Source organism: Leptonychotes weddellii, chromosome 8 (assembly GCF_054177405.1).
Source record: "Leptonychotes weddellii isolate Sample4059 chromosome 8, ASM5417740v2, whole genome shotgun sequence".
In the NCBI taxonomy this organism is placed as follows: Eukaryota; Metazoa; Chordata; class Mammalia; order Carnivora; family Phocidae; genus Leptonychotes; species Leptonychotes weddellii.
The window spans coordinates 100,197,338-100,214,535 of NC_138376.1; the positions used below are offsets into that span (position 1 = coordinate 100,197,338).

At 40.8% G+C, this 17,198-nt stretch overlaps 1 protein-coding gene across 3 annotated transcripts in view; it reads left to right on the forward strand.

The window, feature by feature from the left end:
• The window catches only part of TMEM200A (transmembrane protein 200A), a 70,734-nt gene extending 54,323 nt beyond the window's left edge, over positions 1-16,411 (forward strand). For all 3 annotated transcript variants that reach the window (XM_081828997.1, XM_081828996.1, XM_006736653.3), the window contains one exon: positions 13,205-16,411. In XM_081828997.1, the coding sequence (XP_081685123.1) occupies positions 13,221-14,696 (1,476 nt within the window). In that variant the 5' untranslated portion in view covers positions 13,205-13,220 and the 3' untranslated portion in view covers positions 14,697-16,411. The remainder of the gene's footprint in view (positions 1-13,204) is intronic.
• Positions 16,412-17,198: the final 787 nt, after the last annotated feature.

The window sequence follows — 17,198 nt, forward strand, 5'->3', positions numbered from 1 at the left end:
AAGATCGTCAGTGAGGACTGAGCTTTGGGGAAAGAAAAAAAGCCCCTTGCCCCTCTGCGGGCCAGAAGGGAGCCGTGTGAATAAGTCAGGATGACCCGGACACAGGTGAGCCAGTCAGCCCTGAGAAAGGATTTGCTTTATAATGCACAGCATTATCCATGAGCATATCCCAGATTACAGATTTCTTGAAGTCAGATGCCAGTTCATAATTCATCCTTTATGTTAACTTGCCCCCGGTAAATGCAGGTGTTGATCTTTGTTTCCTGTCCTTCACCGTTACGATGTATCGTAAGTAAATCTTTCATTCCTAAATTTCTGATTTAGTCTGGTTAGTGATTTTAGCCATTTTCTATTTTCTCTACTTTTGCGTTTTTTGCCTCAAAGGCAAAATTTTAAATCAGGAAGCCCACCAAATTATCCAAATGTATACCAGGTTGCTCTGCCTTTTACTCTTATTTTATAAGCTTAAGCATCCTTTTTTTTTTTTTTTTTTGGTTCTGTACTTAATTAGAGTTCCAAAATGGAAATGAAATAAAAGCAGTGTGTGCTCTTTGCAAAAAGATGAATAATTTGGTTATACCTAAAGCGAGCGTCCCGCTCTTGACGCGTAAGCCCTGTTAGCGGTGGCCCTCCACATCCCTTCAGTGCATATCCAAACACATGTTCTGTATGGTTGACATAAACAGAATCTTATTCTTTATTTCTGTTCTAAAATCTCAAAAATATGATGTAAATAGGGGCCCCTGGGTGGCTCGGTCGGTTGAGCGTCAGACTCTTGGTTCTGGCTCAGGGCGTGATCTCAGGGTCGTGAGACCGAGCCCTGCGTCGGGCTCCACACTCAGCAGGGAGTCCACGAGATTCTCTCTCTCTCCCTCGGCCCCTCCCCCACCTCTAAAATAAATAATCTTTAAAAAATATGATGTAAATATTTTTCCTCATTGGTACATACTCATTGTTTTAAATATCTGTATAATAATCTGTTGTATAGATGCAGCATAATTGACTTAGCCAATCTTCTCCTGATGAACACTTACGTGATTTCCAAGCTGTTACCATTCCCATAGCACTGAACACACGCTTTGTGGGCACTTCCGGAACTCTTTCTAAAGGATGTAGTCATGGAAGTGAAATGGTGGAGGGGGGAGGCGGGGACAAATGGAATGGGCACTTAACCTTTTGAAAGTCATTCCCAAACTAACCTCAGAAAAGTACCAGTGTGTCTTCTCATTGACAGCTTTTTAGGGTTTATTTTCTTTACATCCCACCAGTAATGGACATAATCAATCCCTCTTTTTCTTTTTTGTCAATTAGTAAGTGAAGGTCTGTCTTTACTTTTGAAATTGCTTTAGTCGGCATTTCTTTCCTTCCTATTGAGTTGCTCTTTTCCTTTGCTACCTGGACATTTGTACTTTTCTTTCTGTGACTGGACTATGAATGTCTTTTGTCCATTTTTCTTTTGGATTGCCATCTCTCACAGGAAATTTCCAGTGAAGCAACCATTATAAGGTATAACAGATATTTGAAGCTAAAAATATCTCAGACATGACCCCCACATACCCTGCCCTTGTAGAAAGGGTACGTATGGTGTTTTTAGGAACATGGTTCCATCCTTTGCTGCTGTTAGGTTAAACCTCCCTTGAAATCATTTTCTGCCGTGCACTCTTTCCAGTTTTTTTTTTTTTTCCTATTCCTGACATCATATGCAGTGTATCATTCTTCTTGATTTTCCCCTCTCAGCTAATATAATGTCAGGATTTCTAGATGATCTGGTAATCCCAGCATCCCCAGCAGAACAATTCCTGACCTTATATAATTTTTTTTAAGAAGATAAGGAAAAAAGTAAGGATTTTTAAGAAAATATATAGAACTGATTTATGGTTTCAGATAGTTAACATTGCATTAATAATCCATAATTCCCCCCACACACCGAACATGGTTCTCCTTCTCTTCCTCCATTGTACCCACCTTTCCTTCTTCCTTCTTTTCTATCCTTTGCCCTTCCCCTCCTCTTTCCTTCTACTTCCTCCATATCCCTATCCAGCAGCAGCTCTGACATAATTTTGTCCCCTGGAGTCTAGGTAAAAACTCTGCATAACACAGTCATTGACTGGTACTTCTTCAGTGGTGAAACAATAGGCGCTCCCATTAAATCCAGGAGCCAGGCAAGAATGGCCACACCTCCCTATTGTTTACTTGTTTACCTTTGCTCTCCAGGTCCTAGGTGGTACAGTTAGAAAATACCAATTGTAGGGGCGCCTGGATGGCTCTGTCAGTTAAGCAACTGCCTTGGGCTCAGGTCATGATCTCCAGGTCCTGGGATCGAGTCCCGCATCAGGCTTCTTGCTCAGCCGGGAGTCTGCTTCTCTCTCTCTCCCCTGCCCCTCCCCACTGCTCGTTATCTCTCTCTCTCTCTCTCAAATAAATAAAATCTTTAAAAAAAAAGAAAATACCAATTGTAGGTTTAAAATTGGGAAAGAAGAGGCAAAAATATATCTGGATGATGTAATTGTCCTTCTAGGACACTTAAGAGAATGAACTAAAAACTTTTTTTTTTTTAAACAGTCAACAAGTTCAGTAAGACATCTTAGTAAATTTTTTTTTTTTAATATTTTATTTATTTATTTGACAGAGAGAGAGACAGCAAAAGCAGGAACACAAGCAGGGGGAATGGGAAAGGGAGAAGCAGGCTTCTTGCCAAGCAGGGAGCCCGACGTGGGACTCGATCCCAGGACCCTGGGATCATGACCTGAGCCGAAGGCAGACGCTTAACGACTGAGCCACCCAGGCGCCCGACATCTTAGTAAATTAAGGCACAAAGATCAGTAGCCTTCCTACATCCAAATGACAACCACTTGAAGACAGAAATGATAGTGACAGGAAAACGTACTGCTATATAGTAGAAACCCAGTGACAAAATACCCAAGAAACAAAAAGCAACAAGAAATGGGAAAGATCTATGTTTAAAAAAAAAAAAACCAACTCTGACATAAAAGAAAACTTTTAGATAAAATGCTGCTGTGGTATAACAGTGTCAGTTCTCCCTGTATTTATATAGAGATCTAGCGGGATCTCAATAAAAATGCCAGATTTGTAAAAGTCAAATTCTGAAGTTCACTGGCAGCATAAAATGTGCAAGAATAGACAAGAAACTTTTGACACAGGAGAATGAGAATAATCTTATCAGGTATCCAAATATGTATTATAAGTAGTAATCAAATCAGTTTGGTTCAGGCAAATTACTAGATTAATGGAATAGAAGGGTCAACCTTAATATTGACCAAAATGCATATGAAATTTGGTACATAGTACAACTATAAGAAATTAATATGCAATGGAAGTTGCATTTTGAAGCAAGGGAGGATAGATTTATTTCCTGTAAACAAGTTAGATCCTTACCTGTATTCTTACACACACACAGAAATCCAGATACATGAGAAAATTAAAATGTAACAGAATTAGAACATAAAATTACTGGAAGAAAACATGGGAGAATTTTTTTTAAAGATGTATTTATTTATCTGAGAGAGAGAGCACTCACGCACACACGCACACAAGTGTACAGGGGGGAGGGGCAGAGGGAGTGAGACTCCTAAGCAGACTCTGCATTGAGCATGAAGCCCACTGCAGGGCCCAGTCCCATGACTCCAAGACCACGACCTGAGCTAAAATCAGGAGTTGGATGACACAACCAACTGTGCCACCCAGGCGCCCCAACATGGGAGAATTTTTAACATAATCTTCTATTGAAGAAGATCCTTCTAATGGTTCTCTGAAGCCATCAATCAACATACTGATAATTAAAATTTTCTGTTTGATAAAGGATACAATAAAAAAAGAACCAAAAATATAAATTAAATGTGTTTGCCAGACTTAACCACTACCAGAGAGCTGGTTTCCTCAATATGTAAAGAGTTCGCATAAATCAATTCTAAGAAACAAAATGAGAAAACATTCTTCCCACTTCTTAAAGAGCTACAAGAAATCCGACACTCTGCTGACCTCTAGGATGGGGAAATGAGGGAAACCAGGGGTGTAGGTACTTACTCTTTGTATTGCTGGATACCTTGAGCACAAGCAGCTTCCACATAAAGGGGAGGGACGGGGAGAGGAGGGGAGGGGAGGGGAAAGGAAGGGAGAAGGACAAACTGACCAACAAATACTGTTTTTAAATTGGAACTCTAAAAATCTGTTTTCTTCGATTCACCTTGCTGCCGCTAACCTGTACAAGTAGGAGAAAAGATGAAGAAAACGAAAATAGAAATAGTCACGTGCACCCCCGCTGTCTCCTTTACTGGAGTTTCTCTAAAGACTATGTTCCTTAATGCTAAAAGACTTTTGTATTACCGAGCTGAAGAGATTCATTCTTTTTGTGACCGGCGAGGAGTTTGGTCTTGCCCTCTCTCACGAGGCCGCCTCTCATACCTTTTTCTCCCTTGCCTGAAGGGCGATCCTACTCAGGTTGCACTTAGGGGGAAAAAGAAATTCTGTAGTGGAAATGATGAGGTTTCGAATTATTTCGTAATGTGTTCCTAGGGTTTTACAAATGCTTCGTGGCCGCCTTGAGCTACCATGGTTTGGGAGATTTTATAAGAAACTTAATGTGCAGTATGTCACTATGGATTAAAAGATGACACAGCTGATGGCTAATTTCGATGGTGTTTTCCTCGATGAGAAATGGTTCCTCATTTGCAGTAGAGAAGAAAGGAAGATGTTTGGCATCCTTAACAGTGTTAGCCCAGCTGCATTACATACAGAGCTGGTGGACTTGCAGAAGACATTTTGCAGAAAGTAGAGCAAGTAGAATTGAAACTTACTACCAGGCTTCAGCCCTTTCCCCCCTTTGCCCTGTAGAAATGTCAACAGTGTGTTTGGGACTTTCTGGACATTTAAGGTCCCTAGAAAGGTTATTAATACATTGGAGTCTCCCTTACCAGTGCTGTCTCCAAACCACTGTCACCACACCTCTAAGCGAAGTTACCGGAGACGTTCTTCTGCAGAAGAGAAACCTGTATACAAAGTCCGTCCTGGGGTTTCAGGTGTTTCAGCTCTTTATCCAGGAATATCTCCGCTAATTTCCTGCATTAGTAAATCTGTGACTTATTTAACAATAGCTTCTGCGCGTCCACTTCAAGCCGACTTCCTGCCCAGACGCGCCGGGAACAGGGAGTGTCAGTAAGTGCCTGTGAGGGCTTGTCCGGGTTTGAGGAATTGGGGTACGAGGCAGGGAGCATATTTCCACTTTGGGGGAAATAAGCTTCTAAATTTCTTCTGTTCCCGTGGAAAATGTCTCCCACTGGGGCTCAGCAGGACTTTGTCTAACAGCTCATTATGGATCTGTTACTTGGCCTCCTGAAGACTTTTGTGTTCCTGAGCTTCGTGGCTTTTAGTCCTGGGAGAGCAGTTCCATGTCATTGTTACACAGTCTGTAATTGGTTTGGGCCCATATTTTACACTTTGTCAGGCTGGCTTCGGTAACAAAGAACATGTATAGATTTCCAAGCACTTTCTGTGTTCTAGCATTTTCTGCATGTGTAGGATGTACTCGACCATAAAGTGGTATTTTATATTTAAGGACTTGAGTCTCATTCTGCTAATTATAAAAAATTCTGTATCTCCCTTTGGTTCCAGCACTCATGCAGCTGTGGAATGATACTGAATAGTAAGATACCCTTCTCTCCAAGGCAGACCAGCAAAGGTTTTCATGGTGTATACACAAAATCATAGCGTAAACCTCTTGTCACAAAATTAACATTTTGCAATTTTCCCTTTATATCACCCTTATGGCAAATTCTCTAGTCCCCATATCCCCAAGCCCCATATCACTTTCAGTCTGTTTTATGTCCAAGGGTCCCAATGGAAGCAGAACGGTGCTTGCAGGATTGATCAGATACTCGTGTGTTTGGTTCAACTGCATCATTAAGATAAGTAAAAACATCAGATGAACTGGTTTGGGTTTTCCTACTTCATTTTTATTATTGCTTTTATTTTTTTTGTCTCAAAACAGGTCTCCAAATCTGAAGAAATACAATTAAAAAGAAAGGCATGCTTTATATAATCCCCCACCTGCCTCTCTCTTATATAAATGCAGCTCTTCTCTTCGTAACTATCAAATTATTAATGCTTCTGCCACTGAAATACACAGTCTCCATTCAGATTGTTTTGACTCTAAGTCCCAGTACAGACTTGCAATCATAATTTCCTCTCCATGTACAGTGAGCCGTCATTAATTATTTCACTTAGTATATTGAAATATATTTTGGTTTGCCTAGCAGATCAATGAAAAAGTTAATGGTACTGAGCAATGAAGAGTTAATAAAAATAGCTATTGTTTATTGAGAATTTATTACAATCAACACTATAGTAAACATTTCATAGATATCGCTTCATTTTATCCTTAACGTGACCTTACAATAGGCACAGCTGACGTCACTAATGTGGACCTTAGTTCCCAGATACTGAGTTGTGCTTCACGTTCATTATTTCCTTTGCTCTACAAGAACCTTACAGGTATTGTTACTATCCCCATTTTACAGATGAGGACACTGAGGATCCCGGAAGTTGAGTCAATTTCTCAATTGTGGCTATTAAGTGGTGTGGAGGAATTCAAGCCTTTCCTGCCTGGTCTTCTGCCTCCAGTACACTATATACTATGTAGTAAAGAAGGTTTTTGCCATTTTACAGATAGAGGAACTGAGATAAGAATTTAAAACAACTTGTCTAAGGGGTGCCTGGGTGGCTCTGTCAATTAAGCATCTGACTCTTCATTTCAGCTCAGGACATGATCTCAGGGTCATGAGATCGAGCCCTGCGTCGGGCTCTGGGCTCAGTGCGTAGTCTGCTAGAGATTCTCTCCCTCTCCCTCTGCCCTTCCCCCTGCTTGCATACTCACACACACTCTCTCTCTCTTTCTCTAAGATAAATAAATAAATCTCTTTTTTTAAAGATTTTATTTATTTATTTTTGAGAGAGAAAGAGCACATGAGCTGGGGGGAGGGGCAGAGGGGGAAGCAGACTCCCTGCTGAGCAGGGAGCCCAATGTGGGGCTTGATCCCAGGACCCTGGAATCATGACCTGAGCCAAAGGCAGACACTTAACAAACTGAGCCACCCAGGTGCCCAATGAATAAATCTTAAAAACAAACAAACAAACAAACAAAAAAAACTGTCCAACGTTGCCTGGCTATCAGGTTTCTGTGATTCCAGTGTCCATGTGCAAAACCATTTTGCTACACATTAAAAAATGATTTCTACTCTATTCTTATTTTTTAAACTTTAATATGATTGAAATATTAGTCACCCATAGAAATTTTCTCTTCCAACCCTGGTAAGGATATAGAATAAAAATCCCAGTCTGAAAGTTTAAAATGTCTCTACTGGGAAGAAAGTCCTAAAACTATTCTAGCTTGAACAGAAAATATTTCCATCTGTTACATTTGTGGATACCACATGGGGTTTTTACATAATGTTTTTGTTTGGTCCTGAAGGCATAGATTAATTTTCACTTCCTTTTGGCAGATAGCCTCATATTCTGGTGAATTTTTAAAACGTTGAGATAAGAATAAAAATTCGAACATAGAAGTAAGACAATATCAAATATATTTAGGACAATAAGCATCCTTCAGCTGAGAAGATGAAGAAAAACCCTGGTGTGAGGACCGTTGTGAAACAGTGAAGAACACAAATGAGTTCGAATCTGTTTGCATGGCGAACTCCTACTGATAAACCAAGTCTCCACTCCTGCCACTTCTTGGAAGCCTCCCCCTGCTTCCTCCAGATAGTGTAGAAGAGCATTCTCCAGGATAAGTCCATCATCATAGCCATTAGTTCATTTCATTTTAAATATGTACTTTACTGCTCTTTGACTGGACTCCATACTCCTTGAAATCAAGGACCAGATGTTATTAACTCAGTGTCCCTGGTCTCTAGCACATTTCAGTCATAGACTGAAATTCCTTAAGTCGATTTATAGTCAACAGAGAAACTTGCTGAGCATTTATCACGTTCCCGGCATTCTGTGAGGCATTGGGATAGCATGTAAAACAATAAGAAGAGGAATATTTAACCTAAAGAATGAACATTGGCCCGGGGGTCTGAAAACTTGAATTCCAGTCCTATTCTTTGTGTACCTCCTTGTTGGATCTTAGACAGCATTCCTGTCTCTTAGCTGGTTAAAAGGAATGTCTGATTCAAAGACTTCTAACGTCTCTCAACTCTGCAAGTATACTTACTTATTATCTCAGATGGAAGTGTGTGGATGCATCTGGAACCACATCTGCTGTGTGGGAGGCTCACACTGTGGTCAGAACAGTAGGTCAGTGTGGTCAGAAGAGGACATAAGAGTACAGGAATAAGCTTCCGTGAGGATGTGAATCCTAAGTGTGGAAGAACCCCCTGAAGAGCCAGTTCCACAATGTGCTTAAGCTTGTGACGTGGGTGAAGGACAACAACACGGCTTTTAAAATGATTAGCAGAGCAAGAGTAGGAGAGGTTAAGCGTGACAGAGAGACGTGATGGTGTGGGTTTAACATTTGATATGCAAAGCAGAGATCTGCTCAGTCAAGGAGAAAGAGCTTTTGGTTGAGGGGGTAGAATAAGCATGGTCCAGAGGGAAGATGAGCCCCAGGTAGGCGAGTAGATAAGAATGGGGTGCACGAGTGAGTGCAAGAGTCTACATCTGCAGGGAGAAAGGTAGCCACTGAGATTGAATCCCTACTGATGATTTCTGAGATCTACAATGAATGGGTAAGATGGTGAAGGGCCAGAGACAGCCCCGCAGGGAGCTGGTTTGCCCAGTGAGGAAGAAGGTGCAGGTGTAAATGATAAGCCGGTTGTCTTGTTAGCTGTGGCAGGCAACGTTGTGGTGACTCACAAGCCCTGGGAATGGAAAATAGGCTGATGAATGTGTAGCTAAAAGTTAACCCAAACTAATTTTTTTTTTTTGGTTGTCAACAGATGATTATATTCATACCTGTTTTTTAGTTTGACTTCTGACAAAATCATGATACCTTTTGGAGAACATGGAAAGTGAGTGTGGCTGACCCTCTAGTTAGGTTTATTTATAACTAGTCAAATGGCCTCCTCAAAAAGGTAGCTCCTGATCATTATATTCTTGAGGCCAGAAAACCTATTTTGAGTCTTCTGCTATAACTGCAATACCAGATGTTGGTGTTTACTAATTATATGAGAGAATATCTACACAAACTAACAGCACCCTCTTAGGAGAAGGTCTCTATTGGAATACCACAGGGCTTCCTTCAAGTTCCAAAAGTTTAGGTAAAGCTTTGGATCCAGAGAGATTGGGAAACACAAACTCTGTGCCCAAGTTAACAGAATGAAATTCAGTTAGTAAAATTCTTCACTTGGATCTTTAAGGAAATAAGTCCCCGGCCCGCCCTGGGATGGTAGAGAGCACACACACAGTCAAAGAAGTGTAGGATGGAGGGGATGTGGCTTTGCAGCATAAATTAAAAAAAAAAAAAAAAAAAAAGATTTAGGCCGCTTTCGCATAGACTGAACACCGTAAACCAAGTTGACATTGCGGTTTGGGGGTGCAGAGGCCTGAGCATATACTCTCTCCACGTTTACAGTTCCACGGGCTTCTTATCGCAGAACTGCCATTAGCATCTTTATGTTGTTCCCAGGGTCAGTCCCTTGTTACTGCTTCGGTCTACAAGTTGAGATTAATTTTCCTAAGATTAAAATAACACCAGTATTTGTGTCTTACTCCAACCCCGGCGCATGTGAATGGAATATTCAGGTACTTGGGAGTGACCCTTGCTACCTTCCAAGACCTGGCCTTCCCTTTCCTCTCGAGCCTTACCTGGTTTCCTCCCTCAGTGCTGAGCCGGGTGCTAGGGGCAGACCAGGGCTCTGTGCTCCAGCCTTGCTTTCTCTTGACCTTACCTGAAATACTATTCATTTGACTTTTCACTGTGATTCAAGTTAGAAAGCTTTCACCTGTGGGAAGCTGCTGTAAAGCTCCGCCATGATAGAAACTTTCATTCTAGGGGTATTAATTCTGTTTTAGGGAGATAAACCAGCTCCTGCACTGGGGTTCAAGTTCTTTGAAGCAGTGACTGCGTTTAAGCACCTTTGCTTTCCCCTCCGGGTCACTTTGGGCCCAGTCATAACAACAGCTCACTAAAGAAAGGTATTGGCACCTACCCTGAGCTTGCTGATCCTTGAGAGTCATGGTGCCCCTGTCTCGGCCTGGCCAGGGCAGCCTGGTTGAAGAAGCCATGACATCCTTTCATTTCCCCCTACCCTGTTCTTGATTTCTAAACTCTGCCCAGACTCTTTTCTCCTTCCTTTTGCTGTGAGTTTTTGCACTTAGACTACCCTTGCTTTTCCTTCCTGTCTAGTCTAACCAGCTTGCTTACTCACAAAGCCCACTCACTGTTGTTCTTTTCTGCCTTCTTATCCTCATCCATCTTTCTCAAATACAATTCTCTCTTCCAGCCCCCTCTCCTCTGTCAGCCTCAGGAATGGAGAATGGTAATGCTAGCAGAAATGTTTTAATAAATGGAGGTGGACGGGGACTCTGTATGGAAGGGTAATTCACGGTGGTGTCTTTCAAAGCAGATGAAAGCCTTTGCCTTGTTTTCATTCTGTTCAGAAGGATCGCAAGCTGAATCCTCATCCTGCTACAGGGAAGTAACTGAGTTAGATGGCTTCTGTCTAATCAAATTATTTTATTCAAACATTTGAAACTGTTTTGGGGTCAAGAAAACATAGGTTGACACTAAGCTCCGTGGTAGCCAAGGTTGGGGAGAAATTCTGAACTGCAGTATGTCTGCTTTGATAAATTTCATAGACTTATGCTATGGGTCACAGTATAGCTTGTTCTTTCAGTATTAAACTATTTTAATCCTAGTTATAATTCCAAAGAAGGCTGGATTTACTCACCAGCTTGTTCAGCTAGCTTAAAGTGTAGATACCATCCACAATCCTGGTTATTTAAACACAATTCAGAAATCATAAATAGGAATTCAAAAGGAGGGCTCAATTTCACAAGATGAGATTTGATGCCATGAAGAAACCCTCTCAAAAATTTGCCAGAGACCTGTGAGTCCTAAAATATCCTCTGTTTCCTACCAGCCAGATCTGGCAGCTTGAGAGCTATTCTTACAAATAATGACAAATATTTTACCAACTCACAACATGTTGCTTTTTGTTTTGGTATTAATTTTGTTTGTTCATATTTTTAACTAGGAAAGTTAGTATAATAATGTGATGGTCATCCAACAAATAATCAGGAAAAGAATTATTCTCTTACTGAACGTTTTAGCATGTTTCTTGAACACTGGCTATGTGCAAGTTATTATATTGAATGTTTTTGGTAATAAAAATATGAATTGAACTTGATATTGGACCACAAGAATTGAGAGAGCTGAGACATTATAATGCAGCAAGTGCCATAGAATACTTGCTAAAATGCACTGAGAAATGAGGGCTCGGGTGGGATTTGCTGAGTGAGACAAAGAAGGCTTTCTAAAGGAAATGGGATATGAGCTTTGATGACTAGCCAGATGTTAATATGTGCAATGTGGTGTGGAGGGTAAGGGGAATTTAGATGAATGAAACATTATTAACAAAGCCTCAGAAATAGTACAGTTACAAAATACAGGGAACATTGTTAGGTTTTAGTTTTATGTAAATGAAAGGGAGCAGTTACTGATAAAGCTAAATTCCCTGGGTCTGAAATCCCAGATTTAACTCTGCTAGGTAATGGGGAATGTTTATCCATTATTCCACTCTTTAAACAATTTCAGAGCTGTGTTTGAGGATAATTAATCAGATAATTAATCTGTACTCAGCGTAAAAGCTTGACTGGAGGAAGAGAAATTGGAGTTTGGAAGGCCAGCTGGGAGGTTATTATAACGGTCTAGTAAGAGGTACTACGAGCTGCCCTGGGCTGGGAGGGGTAGGATTGGAATGGAGGGTTGAATTGAGAGACATCAGGTAGTGAACATTTCTAGGATTTAGAACCTGATGAGAAGATGAGAGGAAGAAGAAAGGGAGGAGTTAAAGATAATTATGAAGAGTCAAACCTAAGAAGTGACACCATTAAGGAAGTCAGACAAGTCAAGCAGGCCTGGAGGAAGGTGGGTTCAGCTTTGCTAATGGTACATGAATGTACATGTGCTCCCCAGTGGTGAGGCGGAGATGTGAAATGGGAACTCAGGCTACAGTCTGAAAGACAGGCTTGGGATTCATTAGCACAGAGGTAATGGTGGCTGGTGTAGGAGTGGGTGTGAACTCCAAGGGAGGATATAAAGAGAAGACGGCCAAAGATAGGGCTCTCGGGAAGGTGGTCTACATGTAGGTGAGGGAAGATGAGCCAAAATTGAAGTAGTCAGTGAGGTCAGGGAAGAGCCAGACTTAGGATCACAAAAGACTGGAGAAGAGAGATTTTCAAGGAAGGAGGGGTCAGCAGTGTTCATGGACACAGAGAAATAGGGAGGTTGAGAATGGAGCGGGAGAAATGAAATGTGGGAGTTAAGAGTTCACTGGTGACTTTCACAAGAATGGGTTTTAAACTGTGAGTTGCTGGAATGTATTTTCTTCGTAAGTCTAGGGTTTGATGGTTTGGGCCTATTATCCCATTTCTTTAAAACAACACAGATAATTTAAGATGGTGTGCTTGTGTGCACCTACGCGCACGGGTGTGTGTGTGTGTGTGAGAAAGAGAGAGAGCCTTGTGACCAGGGACTTTTTTTTTTTTTTTTAAGATTTTATTTATTTATTTGACAGAGAGAGAGACAGAGAGAGAGCACAAGTAGGCAGAGTGACAGGCAGATGGAGAGGGAGAAATAGGCTCTCCGCTGAGCAGGGAGCCAGATGTGGGGCTTGATCCCAAGACCCCAGGATCATGACCTGAGCCGAAAGCAGCCGCTTAACGGACTGAGCCACCCAGGCGCCCACAGGGACTGTTTTATATAAGTGAAAAATTATTTAAGTAAAATATACCTTGAGCTCACATTTCATTAATACTAGAGATACCAGTTCAGCCAATAAAGGAAATCTCCAGGATTTTACGTTATTCAATAAATAAAACTTCTACTTAAGCTATGTCAATTAAAAAGATATTCCTCTGCCCCTTTTCATTATATGAAACAACAACAGCAAAAACATATAAATACTTGTTGAACTGGTGAGCGTGTCCCGGAACATACTAGATTATCATCTCTTTTCCTTCTTTTCAGAGCAAAAGGCTGAGCTATGATAGCAACCGGTGGAGTGATAACTGGCCTGGCCGCCTTGAAAAGGCAAGACTCTGCCAGGTCGCAGCATCATGTGAGCCTCAGCCCATCGCCTACTGCCCAAGTGAAGAAACCCGTCAGGCGGCGGCCTCAGGCCGATGTCGTGGTGGTTCGAGGCAAAATCCGGCTTTATTCCCCATCTGGTTTTTTCCTCATTTTAGGAGTGCTTATCTCCATTGTAGGAATTGCAATGGCAGTCCTTGGATATTGGCCCCAAAAAGAACATTTTATTGATGCTGAGACAACACTGTCAACCAACGAGACTCAGGTCATTCGGAACCAAGGTGGCGTGGTGGTCCGTTTCTTTGAGCAACATCTGCATTCTGACAAAATGAAAATGCTTGGCCCTTTCACCATGGGGATTGGCATTTTCATTTTCATTTGTGCTAATGCCATTCTTCATGAGAACCGTGACAAAGAAACCAAGATCATACACATGAGGGATATCTATTCCACAGTCATCGACATCCACACGCTGAGGATCAAGGAGCAAAAGCATATGAATGGCATCTACACTGGTTTGATGGCAGACGCAGAAGTAAAGCAGAATGGGAGCTCCTGTGCCTCGAGACTGGCAGCAAATACCGTTGCCTCTTTCTCGGGTTTTAGGAGCAGTTTTTGGATGGACAGCTCTGTCGAGGAGGATGAACTTGCGCTAAACGAAAATAAGAGTTTGGGGCATCTCATGCCACCTTTGCTTTCGGACAGCTCCGTCTCTGTCTTTGGCCTCTATCCACCTCCCTCCAAGACAACAGATGATAAGACCAGTGGCCCTAAGAAATGTGAAACCAAATCAATTGTGTCATCGTCCATCAGTGCTTTTACATTGCCTGTGATCAAACTTAATAACTGTGTTATTGATGAGCCCAGTATAGATAACATCACTGAAGATGCTGAGAACCTCAAAAGTAGGTCAAGGAATTTGTCAATGGATTCCCTCATGGTCCCTTTGCCCAATGCCGGTGAGTCCTTCCAGCCAGTCAGCATGGTGTTCCCAAGGAATAATTCCATTGGGGAGTCATTGTCGAGCCAGTACAAGTCTTCCGTGGCCCTCGGACCCGGGGCTGGACAGCTCTTGTCTCCTGGGGCTGCTAGAAGACAGTTTGGGTCCAACACATCTTTACATTTGCTCTCGTCACATTCAAAATCCTTAGACTTGGACAGGGGTCCCTCCACCCTAACTGTTCAGGCAGAACAACGGAAACACCCAAGTTGGCCTCGGTTGGATCGAAGCAACAGCAAAGGATACATGAAACTAGAGAATAAAGAGGACCCCATGGAGAGGCTGCTTGTGCCCCAAGCTGCGATCAAAAAAGACTTTACCAATAAGGAGAAGCTTCTCATGATTTCAAGATCTCATAACAATTTGAGTTTTGAACATGATGAGTTTTTGAGTAACAACCTAAAGCGGGGAACTTCTGAAACGAGGTTTTAATGTTCAAAAATGTATCATTTTACAAGGCTATATATTTTAAAACTATTTTCACCAGTGTTTCCATGTTAAAGTATGGGTTATAAGCCTTTTTAATCAAATAGTCTGTAGTGGGTTAGACCTGGTTGCTTAATTCTGTGGTGGAGACGGCTGTATGTTTGGGTTACTTATGATTGCAAGACTTTCTATGATCACACATGATTTTATATTCTCCCTTCCTTTGAAAGCAGTATCTCTTCGCTCAATATGAACACAGAACACTTCCATCTCTACTAAAATTCCCTTTCTTTACTTTCAAGTTCTTTCACTGATGGTCATCTGCAAGAATCAAGTGTCCAGTTAGGAAAAGGTAGGGTACCAAAGTGCGGACTCGAAGTACCAAATTTAGGCCCAAGACTCAATATAAACTTATAAATGAGCATGAGTACAAATCTAAGGTGTGATTTTCTAAACAACTGCTTTTTTTTTTTTTTTTACAAAATTGGGTAAATTATTTAAAAGGAGAAAGATCTAGTTTCTGGGTGTGCTAAATAATGTGAATTGGTGAAATTGGTTTAGTTCTATGTGAACTAATTGATAGGAATTATTTAGGTTGGTTGTGACTAGTACCCTGAGCTCTGGGTAGGTATATCTTTTTTTATTATTAATTCTATTTTAGTGATATTTTATCAAGAAACCATGTATTCAAGAGCCATGGCTGAGAATGCTAGTTATTCTTAGGGGTAAATATCAAAATGCTATTAGCCATAACTTTAGATATTCAGAATCAAAATTTCTTTGCAACTAACTTGAAAAAGGAATGAACCAATTTAGTTTGTAGGAATGCTATCTTGAAATAATTATATACATGAAGAAGATGTTGATTAGTCACAAAATTACACTATGGGTTAGTTAATGCTAACTAATCTCAGTATCTTTCCTAGCCATCTCTTTTATCATCCAGCATCCATTCATTCCCACATCCTTCTTTCCCCTCAAGATTTTTTAGATCCTGTTCTTTGGAAAATAATCAGCTAACCTTTTTATCTTTGTTTATCACTAGCTTGGTGACTCAAGAAAATTTAGTCCTTGACAAATTGCCTTGAAACGTACCTTGTGCTGGAAAGCCTTATGAAGACCCCAAAGACTTTCTTATGGTGTAATACATTTTTGGGATTGTGGCTCTCAATTATTGAAGATAACAAATGTGAAAATGAATGTTTCCATCAGAAAATGTTCATGTTTTCCATTAAGGTAATATTTAATTGTAAGAGATGCTTAATGGAATACTCAGGAAATTTTACAGGTTCTTCCCAATGCCTAACTTTTCTGAGCATCTGTATTATTGCAGCTATTGTGGAAAAGGAGAAGGAAGATATATTTCTGTTCGTAGCTCCCCACAATTCCCCCTGTGTTGGCATCATGAGCTTCCCTGAATTGAGTCAATGTTACTTGTTAGAACACCAAGCTTGTGTATTTTAATAGAGTGGACTCAATATTTTACTATAAAACATTTAATAAACTTCTGTTCTTAATAGAAATTTGTGTTCTGCCTACATTTGCTATTATTTTTTAAATAAAATATGCAATTCTGTTTAAAGTATTGTTTTTCAAACTTCCAAGATATATTCTACTGAAGGCGCCTGATACTCTAGTGTATGTATTGGGTTCTGTGGCTTTCTTATTTTGCTTCTATTAAAGAGCTAGGTCTAGCCACCTATTTAATTAGGCTATTTTCATATTTGTTCTCCTTGTGTGATGATTAATTTTATGTGTCAACTTGACTGGACTAAGGGATGCCCAGATTTCTAGGTGTGTTTGTAAGGGTATTTACGGAAGAGATTCACATTTTAATCTATCAACTGATCACCAGTGCAGATGGACATCATCTAATCTGTTGAGGGACTGAATAGAACAAAAAGACAGAAGAAGGGCCAATCTGTTCTTTGTGCTTGAGCTGAGACATCTGTCTTCCTGCCCTCAGACATTGGTACTCCTGCTTCTTGGGCCTTTGGATTTGGACTGAGGTTTATTCCATTGGCTTCCCCGGTTCTTAGGCCTTCGGGCTGGGAGTGGAGCTACACCCCTACCTCTCCTGGGCCTCTCTAGTTTGCAGATGGCAGATCATGGGATTTCTTGGCCTCCACAATTATGTGAGTTAATGCTTCATAATAAATCTCTCTATATCTATCTATTATCTATCTATCTATCATCTATCTCTATCATCTATCTATCATCTATCTATCATCTATCTATCTATCATCTATCTCTATCATCTATCTATCTATCTATCATCTATCTATCATCTATCTATCTCTATCCTATTGGCTCAGTTTTCCTGGAGAACCCTAATACACTTGGGATCATTTTCACTTAAAATTTCATTGGCTTTCAGGAATACAACCCGGTATATAACACCTAGCAAATGTCAGTGATACTCCCAAGTTTGAAAACAGTGACTCTAAACACCCCTGATGTGACAAATGACGAAAGCCATATAATTTGCTCAATCCACCCCTGAAGAAG